General features: G+C 37.3%; 1 protein-coding gene across 3 annotated transcripts in view; it reads left to right on the forward strand.

Moving 5' to 3' along the window:
- The window catches only part of LOC143283037 (inositol-trisphosphate 3-kinase homolog), a 60,511-nt gene extending 42,526 nt beyond the window's left edge, over window positions 1–17,985 (forward strand). For all 3 annotated transcript variants that reach the window (XM_076589042.1, XM_076589050.1, XM_076589058.1), the window contains exons 4-11: window positions 1,556–1,705; window positions 2,416–2,488; window positions 4,218–4,353; window positions 4,763–4,819; window positions 5,666–5,719; window positions 6,673–6,792; window positions 7,557–7,730; window positions 9,106–17,985. In XM_076589042.1, the coding sequence (XP_076445157.1) occupies window positions 1,556–1,705; window positions 2,416–2,488; window positions 4,218–4,353; window positions 4,763–4,819; window positions 5,666–5,719; window positions 6,673–6,792; window positions 7,557–7,730; window positions 9,106–9,168 (827 nt within the window). In that variant the 3' untranslated portion in view covers window positions 9,169–17,985. The remainder of the gene's footprint in view (window positions 1–1,555; window positions 1,706–2,415; window positions 2,489–4,217; window positions 4,354–4,762; window positions 4,820–5,665; window positions 5,720–6,672; window positions 6,793–7,556; window positions 7,731–9,105) is intronic.
- The last annotated feature ends 499 nt before the right edge of the window (window positions 17,986–18,484 follow it).

Here is an 18,484-nt window from a genome sequence, read left to right on the forward strand (position 1 = left end):
GAAGGATACTACCTTCTAAGCCCTACAGTTACTGATAGACTGAGTGGACAATTCCCCCCTTCCTGTTGCCTTTCTGAAGCTGAGACTTCAATATGAACTCACACAGGCATGAAAATGGATGGAAAGTTGAAACTAATATTGTGACATGAGAAGCACAAGAAAGCAGAGGAGATATTAAAAAATGAAAATGATGCTTCTATGGAGGTCCTGTTCGGTCTGAAGCAGATTGACAAAGGCATCAGTATTATATGTAGGGTATCTTTGACATTATTTGTAGGTGTTAACCAGGCCTGAGAATTAAAAACACCTGCAGCAGCATCCAGAAAATTAACAGCTGTGTTTGAGATGAATTGCGAAGTGAAGACAGCATTCCCATTATAACCATAGTACGCTGGGCTCAATGGCTCGGGGATAAGCAATCCTTCAATTATCAAATAGGACTGGAGCCTGTACCTTCTAGTGTAATCAGTGATGGTCATCATATGCCATTGTAACTGACTGGTCTTATCAAGTTTTCTTTGTGTATTCATTCTTGGTTTATGATTAAAACGAATGCAGTGAACAAGGAGTGATTGAAGATGTTAATATATATGAAAACAGACTGTACTGCATAGTGTGTTCCTGTAATTTTCACCAGGTGCTGTATTATTTCTTTCTTTGAATGAACATAATCCTTTTTTTTTTTGTTTTTGCAAAGAAGATATAAACATCTTGTGATGAACATAGTTCTATTTTTTGCAAAGAAGCTATAAACATCTTGTCTTTATATGTTCTACTCCATTTTGACAGGTCATGTACATAATTTTTCTCCTGAGCTGAATTTGCATCTGCTTGTATTTGTGGTATGTTTTTGTTCATGTAGTATGTGCTGTTTTTGACATTCATTTTTCATCTTATTTTGGAGCCTTTTGGCCTGTATTTCCTCTTTGAAGTCAGTTCCTGATCAAACATTTTCTCAGTAACAGTAATGTTGAAACCAAGTAAATGCCCACATTTTAAAACAGCTGATGTGCTTGATAGAGCATTGGGTCTCTTAAGTTCTATAGTTTAAAACCTGGCAGTGCATTGTTAAGAGGTGGATAATTTTCCAATCCCTTAGGTCAATATTTATGCAGACCTGCAAGTGTCTCATGTGTGTATACATGCAAATCAAGACCATATTTTAAAGATCCCATAATCCATACCACTTCAGCCAATATTAGAGCAGACCTACCGTGGTGCCTTATACACCACATGCATGTGTGGATGCTTGCAAATCAAATATGGATTTTAAAGGTCCCATAATCCTTAGTTTTAGGGTATACCGTTAAAACACAAATAAATTCAGTATGCCTCCCAAAGCAGAGTATGGCTTCCTACATGTTGAAATAAGATTTGTTGTACATAAAAGCTTGTTCATAAATGTGAGAGTTGCAACCCACAAACACAGAAGATAGTTTGATCCTTCTGTGGATAACTTATAGCATAGTATAAATACAATCTAAGTAGATTGATGATGACCATAAAAGACAACATAGCTGTAAACGCAAGTCTGTATAAGATGGATGGGTTTTAGGGTCGTTTGCCCCGGCTGGCCCCAACACCATCTGGAAGAAGCGCATGGAGAAGGAGAACAATGAAACAAAGGCCTACCAAGCACTCATGGAGGAACCACTCAAAGACATGGTGCCAACCTTCCACAGGGAAGTGGAGTACAATGGAGAATGTATCCTTTTTGTCTTTTGAGGCCTTCTTTTCTGTGTGTGAAAACAACCAGATGATAATGGCAGACTTCTCTCAGTATAAATTTTATTCATGTCTGTGACTGTGTCCTTGTACATCAAATATTATATGTATAATAGAATAACATGGTAGTGGGTGGAAAACAAATGCAGATAAACAACTCTCCTGTTAAATTACAAAGAAATAGATGTGCAGTTGATGTAAGGAATATACTGAGAGCCATTTGAATTCTTTCTAAAGACAATGGCCATTTGTTTTGCCTGACAGGACTGAAGTTTCACCCCCAAAGACCTGTCATATGTCTTGACATGGCGGTGAATTATCCTCCCACAGCATACAGGTTCAAGAGACAATTTGATGTTATCCTCAGTCTGTGAGGGAGACAAATAACAATTCAAAGACTTCCTCTAGATAGCAGTGAAGGGTGATACTTTGAAACAGAAAGACAATCTAACAGTATTAAGTAATTAACACATAAAAATCTTGTTTAAAAAAAATTAAAAAAAAAAAAAAGAAAGAAAGAAAGAAAAGAAAAGAAAAACTAAAAGACGCTAATGAATAAAAATTAAAAATTGCGATGAATAGTTTATCTTTTCATCTTAATGCTCAGGAATATAAATGGATGTGATGCAGAAGAGGTCAGTATAAGTAGAGTAAAAATGAATTAGCAACTTTTCTTTAACAGACATTTAGACTTTATTGAGATGGATGATCTGCTGCAGCACTTCTCTGACCCGAACATCATGGACATCAAGATGGGAAAAAGGTGAGTGGTTGCCGTTTGGTGTTCTCTTGAATGAAGGTTTTGTTTCTCATGTTGTATGGTGTTAACACATACACACAGACAGAGAGAGAAAGAGGAGCATGGGATAGAGGGTTTGCAACAGCTATCACAAATTCATGGGAAGAAACCTTAGAGGGAAGGGGGAGTTGCAGTACCCATTTATTCAAACTGATGATGAAAACAGTATCTATTGGGACACCTTACAAGTATGTGACTGTATTACTGAGCTGTTAAAGTCTGTGCATATCTCATGATGTTCACTGTATGAGCAGCAGTGTACACAGTATTTTTTTTATTCATGAGCATTTTATTCATGAGCAGCAGTCTAGCACAACAGTTCTGTCCTGATTCTGGAATCAAAGGATGTGTGTATCAGCCATAAGCTGGGTGGGGACTGGAGGCCACACCCATGTTTATAGGCTTAACAGATCCTGTCCCACTTACACACACACACACACACACACACACACTGTTTTCTTTTCCTGAATGGAACCAATTCCCACTCTCCCTTCTCCCTTCTCAGCTCCTGCTTAACCTTTTCACTGCTGACATATTTTGCTTTGCTCTGTGCTGAGTTCCGGAGAAATGGATGATTTATGCTTGTTCTCTCAGTTCAGTCATACCTCCGAAATGAGACTATTTAGAATAACAATATAATAAAAAGTATAAATCATTATGCTTCATACCTGCTATCAAAACTGTCAGAAATATTAATCTCCATACAATGCAGCTTACGCGCACACACACACAAACACACACATTTGATCATTACCACTCTCCCATTGAATTTGTTCACAACACACATACACATACAGAGGCAACAGAGAGACAGAGAAAGAGACACACACAGATAGAACACTTCACAGTGCATCTGCCCCTTTTTTTCTCACTGTCACACACCCACTCATACTTCAACACCGTTCCATGTCTAGGGAGATTAATGAGTTAATTATTCTTCAGCATATGCACCATGTGTTTATGAGTATGACATTCACTGCACATCAACAACACTGTTAAGTGAATTAAAAAAGAAAAAAACAGATATAGATTTCTGGCAGCAATATATTCCATCCATTCATGGAATGCAGTGCTGGGTGGCAGGAAACACTATTCTTTGATGTACACAGTTTTCATGTTCTTTCATTGTGTGAAGTGTAGTGGGTTTTTTGTTTGTTTGTTTGTTTTGTTTTTGATCCTATGGAAAGTTAAATTAAAGCATAGTTATACTCACCTTATACATGTCCCTCAACTCCTCTCACACCCATATATAGACAGGCAGGCATGTATGAATGCACACATTTATATGCATAAACCTCACCCCATCCCCGAAAAAACAAACAAAACTTTTGAATAATTTTATGCATACATGCACACACACACACATATCCACACTCAGATGACTATGCAGGTGCATATTCACTTACTGACACCACTCAAAAATAAGGAGATAATAGATGGAATTTTTTTTTTTCATAAGAAATGTAAAGACAGGTCACCAGAATCAATAGGTCCTCATTTTTAGAACATTGCATGGTGCTGTGCATTGTTTGACCTGTTTTTGTGCTCATCAGAATGTCTTCAGGAGAAAAAAAACAGCACATCACCATTGTCATCAGAACTGTCTGCCTGTGAGTACCAGTAGACTTCACCCAGGTCAGAGTGGAAACGGAGAATACCGGTTCATAATCGTGTCCTGTGTGCGTGTTTGCAGAACGTTTTTGGAGCTGGAAGTGAAGAACCCAGTGCTGCGGAAAGACCTGTATGAAAAAATGGTCACCATCCACCCAGACGCTCCTACAGAGGAGGAGAAGAAACAGGAGGCCATCACAAAGTTACGCTACATGCAGGTGGGTCACTGTCAGAAACTGCCTCTATCCACACACATGTGTGCATGCAGGGATGCACACACAGGCATGCACACACATATAGGCACACACACACACACGTGTGTGCGCACACACACACATGTATATATATACATCATATACATGGAACAGTTACATGCTTGAATACACCGTTATACACGCATGCACACTCTCTATCTCTCACACACACATAAACACATAGACTCTTTCTCTCTCTCTCTCAAACACACACACACACACACACACACACATAAACACATAGACTCTCTCTCTCTATTTCTCAAACACACACACACACACACACACACACACACACACACACACACACTCATATACAGACATATGAGTCTACATACTTTCCTTGCTGATGTGTTCACCTTTTATGTTTCAGTTTAGAGAGCAAGAAAGTTCAACTGCAGACCTTGGATTCAGGATAGAAGCAATAAGAGTAAGTTGAAGATTTGTGTTCTTTTTCAATCTCTTGTTCTTTCTCCTTATGTCTGAAAACTGTAGGTTTTTTTTATAGTGTGTGTGTGTGTGATTTAATTTTTCCGTCCTAAGATATAGAGATCCATAGCCAAGCTGCAGAAAGTCTCCGTCTTTTGTGTTTGTGAAAGAATATATATGTATGTTTGTAGGACCAGAGTAGAATATAACATTTTCTGCTAATTATCATTCTTCCATGACCTGATCAGATTTATGGTTTTCTTTGATTCGTGATGGGGAGTAAAATGCTTATTGAAACTCTTTTGAGTTCCAAGTACTTGCTTCGCACTGCCGTTTTGACAATGGCTTTTACTCTTATTAGTCTTATGGGTTAAAAAAAAAAAAGAACAGTCATGTTTTTTTAATCGTTTTACATTTGAGGTACATGGACATATTGAAACAAAACACAACAATAAAATGAACAAAAGTGACATGACACACTTGTGAAATAGAGGAATATTTATTGGGTGACACAAACCGTTCACGTCACAATGACTCCATTACCATGTAAGCACACATGCACAGTGATCCTTTCCTTCACACATTTTTACCTCAGAGGATGATGTCTTGAACACAGAAGAGCATTAAGACACTGCTGTGTTCTTTACAAGCAGTTTCCTGCATGTCAGACATTGGGGGCGAAATGTGTCTGCAAGGGGAAAAGTACTTTCAAGAGCAGACATGAAAGCACCTGTCAGTGGTTTATGGACAGGAACTTGTGTGTTGTGAGTATTTGTGTGAAACGTGTCAGCTGGACGCTGGGTTGTGTTTTTATCTGATACATTATGTATACCTGTCTACTTTGCAGATGTCTGGTGAACCACCCAACACAAACCTAAAGAAAACAAAGAGAAAAGATCAGGTATGTAAATCAATGTTACACTTTTTTCATGAGCAGTTTCGTGTATTTGAAAACTGTCTTGTAATTTTTTCATTATTAGAGTGTGTGTACATTGTTTAATTTGAAAACATTAGTTTTCTCATCATGTGTGTGTCACTGTTCATGTTTCAGAGCACTTATTAAAGAAAAAAGAAAGAAAAAAAAACACACAAAATTTTTTTTTAAACGTTTTATATTGTAGAGGTGATTTCTTATTTCCTTCTTGTACTGCTTAAAAGCTTTTGCTTTGCACTTTGTTGAAGAAGAACAATAGTAGTTTTTTGTTTTTTTGTTTGTTGTGTTTTAAAAAATCAAGTTCTGAATAACCCAGACTTACAACTTATCAGACCTGTTACTTTTGCAGTGCTTTATTTTCCATATTTTTGTATGGCCCTGTTTTAGAAGATATGTTCTTTCATGGTAAATAATGTACAATACTTTCTTCTTCTTCTTCTTCTGCGCTCGTGGGCTGCAACTCCCATGTTCACTCGTATGCACACGAGTGGGCTTTTACGTGTATGACCGTTTTTACCCCGCCATATAGGCAGCCATACTCCGCTTTTGGGGGTGTGCATGCTGGGAATGTTTTTGTTTCCGTAACCCACCGAACGCTGACATGGATTACAGGATCTTTAACGTGCGTATTTGATCTTCTGCTTGCATATACACACGAAGGGGGTTCAGGCACTAGCAGGTCTGCACATATATTGACCTGGGAGATCGTAAAAATCTCCACCCTTTACCCACCAGGCGCCGTCACCGTGATTCGAACCCGGGACCCTGAGATTGAAAGTCCAACGCTTTAACCACTGGGCTATTGCGCCCGTCATGTACAATACTTGATCTGCTTATTTATAACAATAGTGTACATGATACTCAATTGGTTGTGTATGTGTGTCGATGAAGTTAGTGTATTTATCTTCCACTTTTTGCAGGTTGCTGACGTAATAGTAAAGTTTTTCAAAAACCAGAGGGCACCCCTGAAATCTTTACTAGCAAGACTGATTGATATCAGGGAAAAGTTTGAAAATTCCACGTTTTTCAAACATCATGAAGTAAGTTTATGTTGTCAGCACTGGGGTATTTTCCTTTTGTTTTTATATTATGATAAGTGTTAGTTGAAATTGTGGTTTTTGTATTGTTGCCCGCGCTGTTTTGAATATATATCTGATAAGTAATCAAATTGATTTTTATGATCTTGTTTATTTTGAAGTTTCATTGCAAAGTTGACACTGATTATTTACTCTTTTTGTTCTTCTGACTGTTATTGTCTTCTTGTGAACATTTGTCATCATCTTGGTTTTGGTGAAGCAAGGGAGATAATAGACATGTCCTGTGAATGTGTTTGTTCACAATACTTTTAGAGGGCAAGGGTGGGGGACAATTGACATTTAGAAAAGACTTCGCTAACATTGCTCAGTATTTTTTATTAGTGGTTTCAAGTGAGTTAGATTGTGATTAGAACCTTAAATGATTTTTGTAACTAACTGACATGTCATTTCCTTAGAAATAATGGAGGAAGATATGTGTCTGTGTATGTTACCAGATGACCTTGGTTTTGTTTATTCTAAAAATTATGGAAATTATGGGTTTTACTGTTCATGTTTTATTTCATGTACTAAAAAAAAAAAAAAAGAAAGATTAAAAAAAAAATTCTGTCCCGTTTTATTTTTCATTGATAAACGACTGTGATCCTATAGCTGTCAAAAGGTGACATATTCTGGATTCTTCATTCCTGACTGTGAAATTGAAAGACATTCCATGTGTTGGATTTTTTTTTTTTTAATTAAAAAAAAAATTTCTTCTCATCTGTCAACAGATCATTGGCAGTTCGTTACTGATCATGTATGATTGTGAAAAGACGGGAGCCTGGATGATTGACTTTGCCAAAACTATCCCTGTGGAAGCTGGCCTTACGTTAGACCACCGCACACCTTGGACAATTGGCAATCATGAAGATGGTTATTTGAGTGGGCTAGATAACTTTATACTGGTGAGCTTTACATCATTATGTGTGTGTGTGTGTGTGTGTGTGTGAGGGAGATAGAAGAGAATTGTTGGATTTATGTGTAGGTCATGTATTATCTGCCCTTCCACTGTTTGTTTTTCAATCGATGTTGTGAAGTGAAAATGGGAACTGAAGATCAGAAACTAGAAGTGGAGGAATTTTTAAAGAGCAGTTTTGCTTTCGATTTTCCTTCCTCTTTTTTTTTTTTTTTTTCCCTATGTTCATAGGCAGCAACTTCCATGTTTAATCATTTACGAACAGACTTAATATGTGTGACTGTCTTTACCCAGCCTTGTGGGGAACAGTACTGTTTTGAGAGGGAGTGTGGGGTGTGTGTGTGGGGGGTATTCCTGTTGGGTATGTTCTTGTTTGGGGGGATATTCCTGTTGGGTATGTTCTTATTTCTATAACCAACAGAACGCTGGGAATAGTACTGTTTTTTGGGGGATATTCCTGTTGGGTATGTTCTTGTTTCCATAACCAACAGAACGCTGGGAACAGTACTGTTTTTTTTTGGGGGGGGGGATATTCCTGTTGGGTATGTTCTTGTTTGGGGGGATATTCCTGTTGGGTATGTTCTTGTTTCCATACCCAACAGAACCCTGGGAACAGTACTGTTTTGGGGGGATATTCCTGTTGGGTATGATCTTGTTTCCATACCCAACAGAACGCTGGGAACAGTACTGTTTTGGGGGGATATTCCTGTTGGGTATGATCTTGTTTCCATAACCAACAGAACGCTGAAATGGATCAGGCCTAGGGCTTATTTTCAAGATTTGGTGTAAATGCGCATGATAATGATAATAATATAAAAGGGATCTTTAACATGTATGTTTGATCTGCTGCATGTGTTTTCACATGAAGTGGGTTCAGGCCTTAACAGGTATGCACATCTGTTGGTCTTGGAGAATGCTTAACCACTATTTTTTTGCCTGTCACAGTATCTTTAATTTGATTTCATCAGACTGTGTAAGTCAGAATGTTTCTGTAAGATTTGATACCCCACTTCAGAAAAAGCATGATTTGAATCTTATTGAGGATTGCTGTTGCATATTTGTATCTGTGTTTTCCTTTCCTCCCAGTAACATTGATACAGTCAGTGGTTTGTGTGATGTGTGCAGAATGTTGAGGGCATAGTGGAGATTGAGCTGTGTGTTGTGCATGTGCAGATTGTTCAGGGCTTAATGGAGATAGAGCTGTGTGTTGTGCATGTGCAGATTGTTCAGGGCTTAATGGAGATAGAGCTGTGTGTTGTGCATGTGCAGATTGTTAGGGCATAATGGGGATAGAGCTGTGTGTTGTGCATGTGCAGATTGTTCAGGGCATAGTGGAGATAGAGCTGTGTGTTGTGTGTGTGCAGATTGTTCAGGGCATAGTGGACAGGCAGGAAGAGCAGCAAAGGGCCAGCAGTGACAGCAGCTGATGACGCAGGCAGCATGAAGAACCCACTGCACTGCCCACTGCATTACTCACGCCTCATGCCTCTCACCAACTGCTGCTGTCCACAGCATGCCACCTGCCTCCCCTCATGACTGATAGCTGTGACTGGAGTGACATTCCACCCTCCATAAAGGCCACCTTCACCGTCTACGATGGATTGCATTCGTAAGGCAGCCTGGCTCCCCCGTTTGTCACCACTACTGGTTGGACAAGAGAAGCTCTGACTGTTCAAAGGCATAAACAGTTTGTCCCCTCTGAAGGTTGGCAGAAAACCCACAGTGACTGGAAGACTGAGGAAGGCAGGGGTCTTTAGAGTGATTGGGATGACAAAGACACGAAAAGAGTTTGTCTGATTCTCAAGCTCTTCTGTCCCTTTCATGTTTTTGAGGACTTGTCTCAGATTCAGATAAAAAAAAAGACTGCAGTGTTTGATAGGCTTGGGGAACTTCAGACACTACCGACCCCTGAAGCACAGTACTGTTGCCAGTGTTGGTATGTCAGACTGGTCCCTCCAGCTTGGTGGAGTGCGTCAGCTCAGTGTGTTGACAGCCCCTGTTGTGTGAGTCCCTGCAGAGTCTGTGGTTGGAAGGGGCCAGGTCAGCATGCTCTGACACCCTGCTGTCCTAGTGTTCATGAGTTCCACTCCCCTCTCTTCAGCCATGCTCTGACTAGCAGTAGCACACAGTGTTGGTCTTGTAATGTTTGATGTGGACCTCATTTCATCTCGGGTTGTGTGCTCTTATGTTTATGTTTGAGTATGTGTGTGCTTCAATGTGTATGTGCGAGTGTGTGTGTGTGTGTGTGTGTGTATGCATGCATGTATATACATGTGTTCAAGTATTATATGCAGTTTTATGAGGATATCTGTTCTTTTTATATTCCTTGTAAGCGTGTATGTCCTCTGTGTGTGTGTGTATATGTGTGTGTGTGTGTATGTGTGTGTGTGTGTGTGTGCGTGCGCGCGTGTGTGTTTTATGACTGCCTTCTTTAAAAACACAGCTGACCTGTCTTTTCATATATTGGTTATACTGTACTCTCAAAGAAATGTGTGGCAAATCTTTTATAGCAAGGATTTTAAAGAACACAAAATCTGAGAAGTATTATTGTTTTTACATGAAAGTGGGAGAGTGTACAAGAACGATTTTATGTACAAATTTAGTTTTATTATAAACTCGTGTATTTTCTTCTGGAATCACTCATGTTTGTTTTTCAGGTTTGTTTGTGGGGTCTTTTTTTATGCTTGTTTTATTTTTTGTAAGACGTTTTCAGAGTCAAAGACAGTCACAGTAATCTTACACAAGAAAAAAAGCCACATCTTCATTTCACAAACAACAATAAACATATAAGTTTTGGAACTTTTTTTGTCTGCTTCAAAACGTGGCAGCAAGCCTGTGTGCCACAGTTGTCAGAGTCCAGGATTGACAGTTGTGTCTTATTTTATGATTCATTAATTTATTTTGTTTAAGTTCCATTTTGTACCACCATTTTCTACTGATAGTTCTTTACTGACAGAATTGTAACAAATCACCTGACCTGTCTGTTCATTATTGATCGTAGAAAGCAGCATGGTCTCAGGAGATCATAGATTTGTGCACTTGTGTTGTATGTCTGACTGCTGGCAACAGTGTTTGTTGTAAAAGCACAGAGGATATACATAGTGTCTGTGCATGCTGTATCTGACACATCAAGCTGGCTCCATGTCTGTCAGTACACTGTCTTATTCTTCTTTGTTTTTGAAATCTAGTGAGGATGGTGGTAGAGATTTAATAACATGCTGTCCTTAGCCAGAAGACAGGAGCCCCCAAGTGCTAGGTTTATGCAAGATCAGTAAGGGAAAAGATGTGTGAACAAAGTACTGAAAACTGGCCAAAGTTAAAGAGGGTAAAAAATATTTTTAAAAAGTAATGTGTGTGCAAAGTAGTAAAAGCTTCAACTTTGGCTTTCAGATCAGCTTGAAGATTGATTTGATAATATCTGTGAAGGATATACTGAATAATAATATTTCATGCTGTATTATTGTCTGTTAACATCATATGCTTGGTTTCTTTGGTACGTTTAGAGTCACAGTCTTTTACAGGATTTTTTTTTTTTTTAATGAGTTAAAAATGCAGTGACAGCAACACAGTATAATTGCAACAACAACAAATCACACACACTAAAAAAAATTGTACTTCACTCTTTCCAGCATCCATTTGCAGTTTCCCTTAATATTTCAAGAAAAAGAAAGAGACAACAGTTTTAGCGATCTCATAGCCAACATTGACTCAGCACAGTTGGAAGTGAGCTGAAAAGAGGAGATTGACTCAAATTTGAATTGGTAATGTGGTTTTATTTTGAAGATTAAACCTCTTTAAAATAAGTGACAGTATATTTGTGTCTTCTCACTGGCTTGAGTGTTGTTCTCTTCCTCCATCATAAGGGGAATAATTCAGTTTTAGACTTGTGTACAGAGTTGTGATGCAAGGATTATCGCAAGTTCTGTGTTTTTGGCACTCATTTATTTATTTATTTATTTTATTGTCAAGAATAATTTTATGGATGGAATGAAATATCTTTCAGGATTTAGTGTTGTGAATCATATCTGTAATGGTTATCAGCATTCTAGTCGTAATATGTGTGTTTTTATTTTATTTTATTTTTTTACATTGCTTTTCCTTTCACTCACCCCCTCTCTCTCTCTTTGATTGAAAAAAATATAAACAAAAGAATTTCGCAGATTTTGATCATTGTCATTTATTTTGTGAACTATTTGTTACTGACTCATTGGTTGTATTTACTACAGCCTGTGTGTTATCTGGGGTGATACGTCAGAATTCAGTATGGTCTTGGTGTGACACATCAGAACAGAATGAATTTGATTCACTTTTTTTCCCTCTAATTGCCAAATTTTGTTTTTATAATGACTTTTTCGTGTGCAACTTTATTGTGTTCTTGAGGAATATTTTTTTTGTTTTGCATATCAGCAGTTGAAGAATAGTTAGCGCTTGCTGGAAATGATACTTTGCATGCTATTAAGGCAAAAAAGCCAGTGTGTGTTGTGCGTGCCGAAAGGGTCATTAGCAAAAGATGAAGTGGTGGGCCTCTTGTGGGGACACTGTGTTGCTTGTCAAGAGTCTTCAGTCCATCTCTGGCCTGTTGTATGTGTTTTACCAAAGAGAGGGCCAGTACAGACTGTGTTGACAGTATTTTGTTCACCTCCTTACCTTTCAAAGTGCAATAGTGGAATCGTGAATGTTAGCAAGGCCTGTGTCTGTTTTAACGTTGTCCTCCAATGTGGATAGTAGTGAATGATTTTCATTGTTTTGATTTTTGTTGTTTTCACTTGTGGAGCCACATTGATGTGGTAGTCCGTAATGATGTCTGTGTGAGTGTATGATCATATGTGCATCTGTTGGTATGAGGTGAATTTTAAGAATGGTATTTTCTCAGGAACTTTAACGTTTAGTATAGTAGTCAATATTGTTAGGTGGTTTTTTTTTTAGTTATAAATGTTAGTTATGTTGCAGATATTACGGTCATAAATATTCTGTTCATGTTTTACTATTGGAACTTACCCTTTTTTCTTTCTTTTTTTTTTTAAGAGAAAGTTACTTTATGAATTTACTGATTTTTGCTCTGTATGTATGAAGAACTTTTGGCAAGTATTTTTAATCTGTCTGGATCATGTTGGTGTAGTTTCATCCAGACATCTTGACTGTTCTTTTGGGGTTTTTTTCAATTGTAGCAAAAATAACAAGAAGAAACAAACAAAAACATGTGCAAATCTTTGTCAAGTTTTCTTTTTTGTATAAGCAGCAAGCCATTTCAGATTTTGGTCAGGTTGAAAATTATACGAAACTCCTGATTTTATGACCATTGATTTTGATTAATGAAATGAATGATTAGAAGAAAAGAGACACCCAAATCACCTTCACCGCGATCAAAAAGTAAGTCTGAATTGACAGTCTCAGAGGAGGCAAATGTCAGACTGGAGGTAAAGTGTTCATTGTGTGTAAAAGTATTGACAATGTGTTTGTGGGAGTGAGTGTCTGTGACCACTACCGTTTATAGGACAGTAAAAATCAACATTTAAATGGCCACTCGATGATTGTGTATCATAGATCAGCCATTATTTTCTTCTTGTGGGCTTTTCTGTGGATCCTTCAATCACTGCAACAAACTTCTGATGGATTTGAAAGTATTGGTAGTCTTGCTCATGGGATTTGGGCATTACGAGCCAGCTACGGGACATATGTCAAACCTTGTCATTATAACTCCTGTACCATCTGAGGGGTTTAAACATGACAAGACTTGCTCAGATGTTTGCATGAAGACAAAGATTTCGTTCCACAGTTTTTGATGATTTTTTACTCAGTTATGGCTCTTTTATGAATGTATTTTGTCTTTGTGAGCCTTATCATCACAAATCCTCCTCTGCCATTGCTTAGGAAAACCTGGTATACAATGATCCGACATGCTTACACTTGCACAAAAGTACACCCACTTCAAAGAAATCTTAGGCAGAAGCCATCATGTTTTACAAATACAGAATTGTTTTTATTGAACAGGATAAGTCTTAATGGACAAGTACAAGATTACAATGCTTTGGTTGGCAGAAGTCATGTTTCTTGAAAATGGCCAGTCTGATGTCAGCATCATAGTGCTAGTGGTCATTGTTAACATTGAACCAGAAATGTAAAGTACTGAGCGCTGTGCTTTGTTTCATTTTCTTTGAGCATCATTCATTCTTTCACTTTTGTTGAGTTTGATATGTCAAGACTATGCTGTCGCTATCTGTATCAAGTAGTGTTTTTTTTAAAAAAAACCCAAACCATTAGTTGTATAACAAACTTTTCATGCATATATATTTCCTTCTTATTAAATGTATGTGCTTATTTACGAAAGAAACATAGTAATCAATAATGATCCATGAGACAGTTTTGAATAAGTGGAAATCCAAACCACTTCTTTGAGCACCACAAAGGACATGTGCATTGACATAGTAACCGTCTGATGTGTGTGATTCTGTGGTTTACTTATATGGCCCCAGTTAGTCTTGTGTAGGAGACTAGCACCCACACATCCTGTCAAGGCTGAAGGGAGGGAGGCAAAGTCACAGTCTATGTAGGTAGGTCCGGTCAAATTTTCAAATTCATAGCAGAAGCCTCATATCTACAAGAATGAAAGAATGCAATAAAGAAAAAAAGCCACACCAAATTTCAAAGCAATATCTCAAATAGTTTTTGAGATACAGAGTTTAATTTTCAAAAAATTCTGCGATTTTAGCCAGTCTCATAAAATGGCATTTTGGAACCCGTGTAGAATTGCCGCTAATGCATTATCATAGTCAAAACTCTTCATATATGATCAATACAATATGCAGAAGACCTCAGATTTTTTTTTTAGTTGGCTATTAATGTTATTGGCTGAATGCCAGTGTCATAAATTCTGAGAAAAATGCTTATTTTCTGCATGTCTGATCCTGCTGTTTTGATGGTAGCGTTATTAAAATGACTGAAACTCAAAAAGTATTGCATCTACATAAAAATTTAGGATATTTTCAGGTTCAGGAAAGACTGTAGACTTACAAGACAGCAAATGTTAATAATAAATCTTGATAAATGACAGCTTTTGATAAGATTGTATGAAAAAAAAAAGCTTTATTCAAGACGAGTGTGTGTGTGTGTGTGTGTGTGTGTTTCAAAATCAATACATATGCATCACTTTATGTAATTGTTTTCTTGTTTATACATCATTAACTATTAATCAGCACAGCTGATCGTACACCAGTTCTGAAGTACATACATCCTCTCTCTCTCTCTCTCTCTCTGTATATATATATATATGTGTGTGTGTGTGTGTGTGTGTGCGTGTGTGTGAAATAAAACTGAAGTAAGAAAATAGAGTAAGTATGTTGTGCAATCACAAAGTTGAACAAGCCCAATTGAACTTCTCATAGAGAAAGTCGTCTGCTATTTTGACGGAGTTCTTGGCTGTCTTTCCTTGTCGGAAAAAAAAATTGTTTCACAACAGAAAACGATGATATTAACTAAAATTATGAAACCTATCTTACAAATACTTACAAAAATAAGTAATGTAAAGTTGGTTTCCTCAACTACAGCTATGCGACAAGACAAGACTTAGACTTTCACGAAGCTGGGTATTGAAACCTCAGATCTAAAAATAGATCTGGTTGATTGGTGGTATAAAAAATACTAGGCCTCCACTTTTTCATTAAACAGACGCTGCTCCTTAAAAGCTTTGGGGTAATTTTATAAAGCATTTTAAAGATGAAAGAATGAATTTTCAGTGGTGGGTTTGACTAGAAGATTTATTTTGTCTGTTAGCGCAATAGAGCGTTGAGAAAAATAGTTAAATTTTGAGCCACATTTTTTATAAATCGAGTGAAAGTGAAATAGATCAACTGGAAACTTAGCCCACGTAAAAGTAGAGAACGTGATCTTTTATTTGATATGTCTCTTAAGTCGATTGGTTGTAAGGAGCAATGTCCGTAACCTATTTTTGTCACCAACCCTCTCAGACCAGAAGCAGATGTCGGCAAACTTGTTTCCCGTGCTGTGTTTTGAAGAGCAAAGGATACTCCACTTCAGGCGTTCAGTTTCACTCACACAAAAAAGAAACACTGACAAGAACGAACTAAGGTGGTTTTATTTTCTGATATGTCTTTCAGCTCGATGTATGCAGTATTGCTCTTGCCAGGGTGAATTGAAAAGTGATAAAAATATGATCCGTAAGTCATAGTTACACAGCATTATATAGTGGCCAGACCTACGGAGTCTATGTAATGGTCAAACCCAGGAAGTATTGCTTCTTGGATGGGCACTGCATCCATCGACCACCACTGTGCTGAAAATCATCTGACATCCAAGTCATCATGCAAGTTGTAAGGATAATCTTTGAAAAGCTTGAATTGTGTGAATTGCACTGGATTCTGATTTTAGGGGATGATGAAAAAAAAAAAGTTAAAATTAATTTAACTCACTGTCTTTATTTAACTTGAATGTGAAGCACTTCTGCATCTTGCTATTCCCACAGGTTAGTGTTGAGAAGCAAACTGGATAGCTCCATGAGCTACTGTTACTGATACTGATATCGTGTGTATGGTATATGTGGAACTTTGGTCTTCCTGTTCAATGGAAGTGATAGGGTAACTGGCCATATCCCATTCATTGTCCCAGTTCTGTAATTTCCCTAGATCTTCCTGGAACATTTGGGGATATTCAGTGCAGACAACAAACCAGTAGATTGTCATGTCATCAGCAAACATTTTGCCTGGCAATGAAATCGGTCATGTACATCATTTTGTATGTCAGGAAAAGATCAGGCCCAATCACTGATCCCTGTTTAGTTTGCTTTAATTTCGTTTATAGTAAACCTTGGACAAGATTAGTGAGACAGGTTTTAGACTTCCAGTTTATTTGAGAGATGGTGTATTTTCTGATTCTGTTTTTAAATGCCTTTCACTTGGCATATATTTTGTTGACTTTCTTTTACCATGACCACAGTGGAAAAGTTATTTTCAGCATGAGCCATTTGAACATTTGGTCGTGTTGGTTGTGACAGTTGTTTGACTTTATAAGTTTTCATTGTATTCTTCGCTCAAGACTTGTTGCTGTTTTGTTGATTGTACTTTGTCCATTCTGTGAGCTTTAGTATTTGGTGTGGCATCATTGTTATTGAATGATTTGGAAAAGAAAAAAAAAAGGAAAATTTCTTCTGTGTAAGTATAAAGCTCATTTTCTTTTACAATTGGCTGTCAATTCTCCAGCCTCTTTTAAACTCTCTTTTAAATTCTGTTTACGTTTCTGTATGAAAGCTCAAGTTTGGAGGCCAGTGTAATCTGAGTATTACATTGTATGCAGGAGCATGCAAACTAGATGAATCGCATCTTTTTTCTCAATTTTGTGTGTGTGTGTGTGTGTGTTTTGGAAATATTTTTAGCACAGAATGGAAGTGTTGGCTGATGATGTGCCATAGTGTGAATGGTGTTGTGAGCTGAACAGAATGTTGTGACCCTCTGCCTTGTTGTCTCAGATGGTACTCTTCCATTCCTTCTCTGTACACGTTTTTTAGTCATCTTTTATCATGATTATTTGCTTGTATGGTGTGATCAGCATTCCATGTGTCTATACTTCATCTTATTTATAAGTCAGATTATGGTCATGTGCTTTATGTTTCGCACAATGTTTTGTCACTGTTTTGGGTTTTGTTTTGTTTTTTGCACAGATCACTATATGTTATCAAAATATCGTTTTTGTGTAACTATTTCTTTTTTTCAGGGTAAATATCTGTTCAATCGTTCAATGTTCAAGAAACATATGCAATTTTTAATATGTCCATACTGTTTTTATATGAAGAGATCTGTACAGTTTTGTATTGAGTGCATGGTTTTCGTTTGCAGTGATTGACTTTTAAATTGATGGGATTGTTTGTTTGTAACATGATTGCACCATTTGGTGGACTTCATTGTAGACATTGTACACTGAGCAGATGTAATCATAGTGCAGTTAGAAATGTGTTTGAAAAAAAATATTCACACACATAAACACATGTAAAACAATAGAAATGTTTTTATTGGAGAGTGAAATTGGTTAGTGTTAATTCATTTTTAACTCACATTGTACCAGTTTAGTATGAACATTTCTCATGTTTTCACACACACACACACACCAAAAACTGTGTCTGTACTATACCAAAATTGTAGATGTACTGATACCAAAGTATTGAAATCACACCTTTGAACTGCAGGCAGTCAGAATGATGATGTTCTTCAATAAAAGCCAACTGATGTGATTAACTATACATGTGAGGGTGTTGTTTTCATCTTCCGATTCCTTTGTCCTACTTCTGAATGACATCATTGTGACTGATATTTTGGTGAGTAATGATAAAATTTAGTCTGACTGGTTAAAGTAAAATACAGTTCCTGCTGGACATAAACTTGAATGTAAGATTTGATGTTTAGAAAAATTACTTAAAGAAATACGAGATTTTTTGTGTAAGATATTATGAAGAATTTAGGGGTGACAGATCCATTAATGTCTGATCTGATTTTAAACACGTGTGTGTGTTTGGTTTCCAAATGCTTCAGGCCAGGATATGTACCATTATTTCAAAATACAGCTTGCATTGCAACTCATAAACAGTTGCATTTCATTTATTCATATTGTCCTATTGAATCATGCCACCATGTTGCCTCAGAGCATGAAAGACATACACCATACTGTCAGACCAATGTTATGCGCAAGTTTCTTCCCAAAGTTAAAGACGTGAAAAAAATGCTTTTTGTTGATGGACAG

Source organism: Babylonia areolata, chromosome 1 (assembly GCF_041734735.1).
Source record: "Babylonia areolata isolate BAREFJ2019XMU chromosome 1, ASM4173473v1, whole genome shotgun sequence".
Lineage (NCBI taxonomy): Eukaryota > Metazoa > Mollusca > Gastropoda > Neogastropoda > Buccinidae > Babylonia > Babylonia areolata.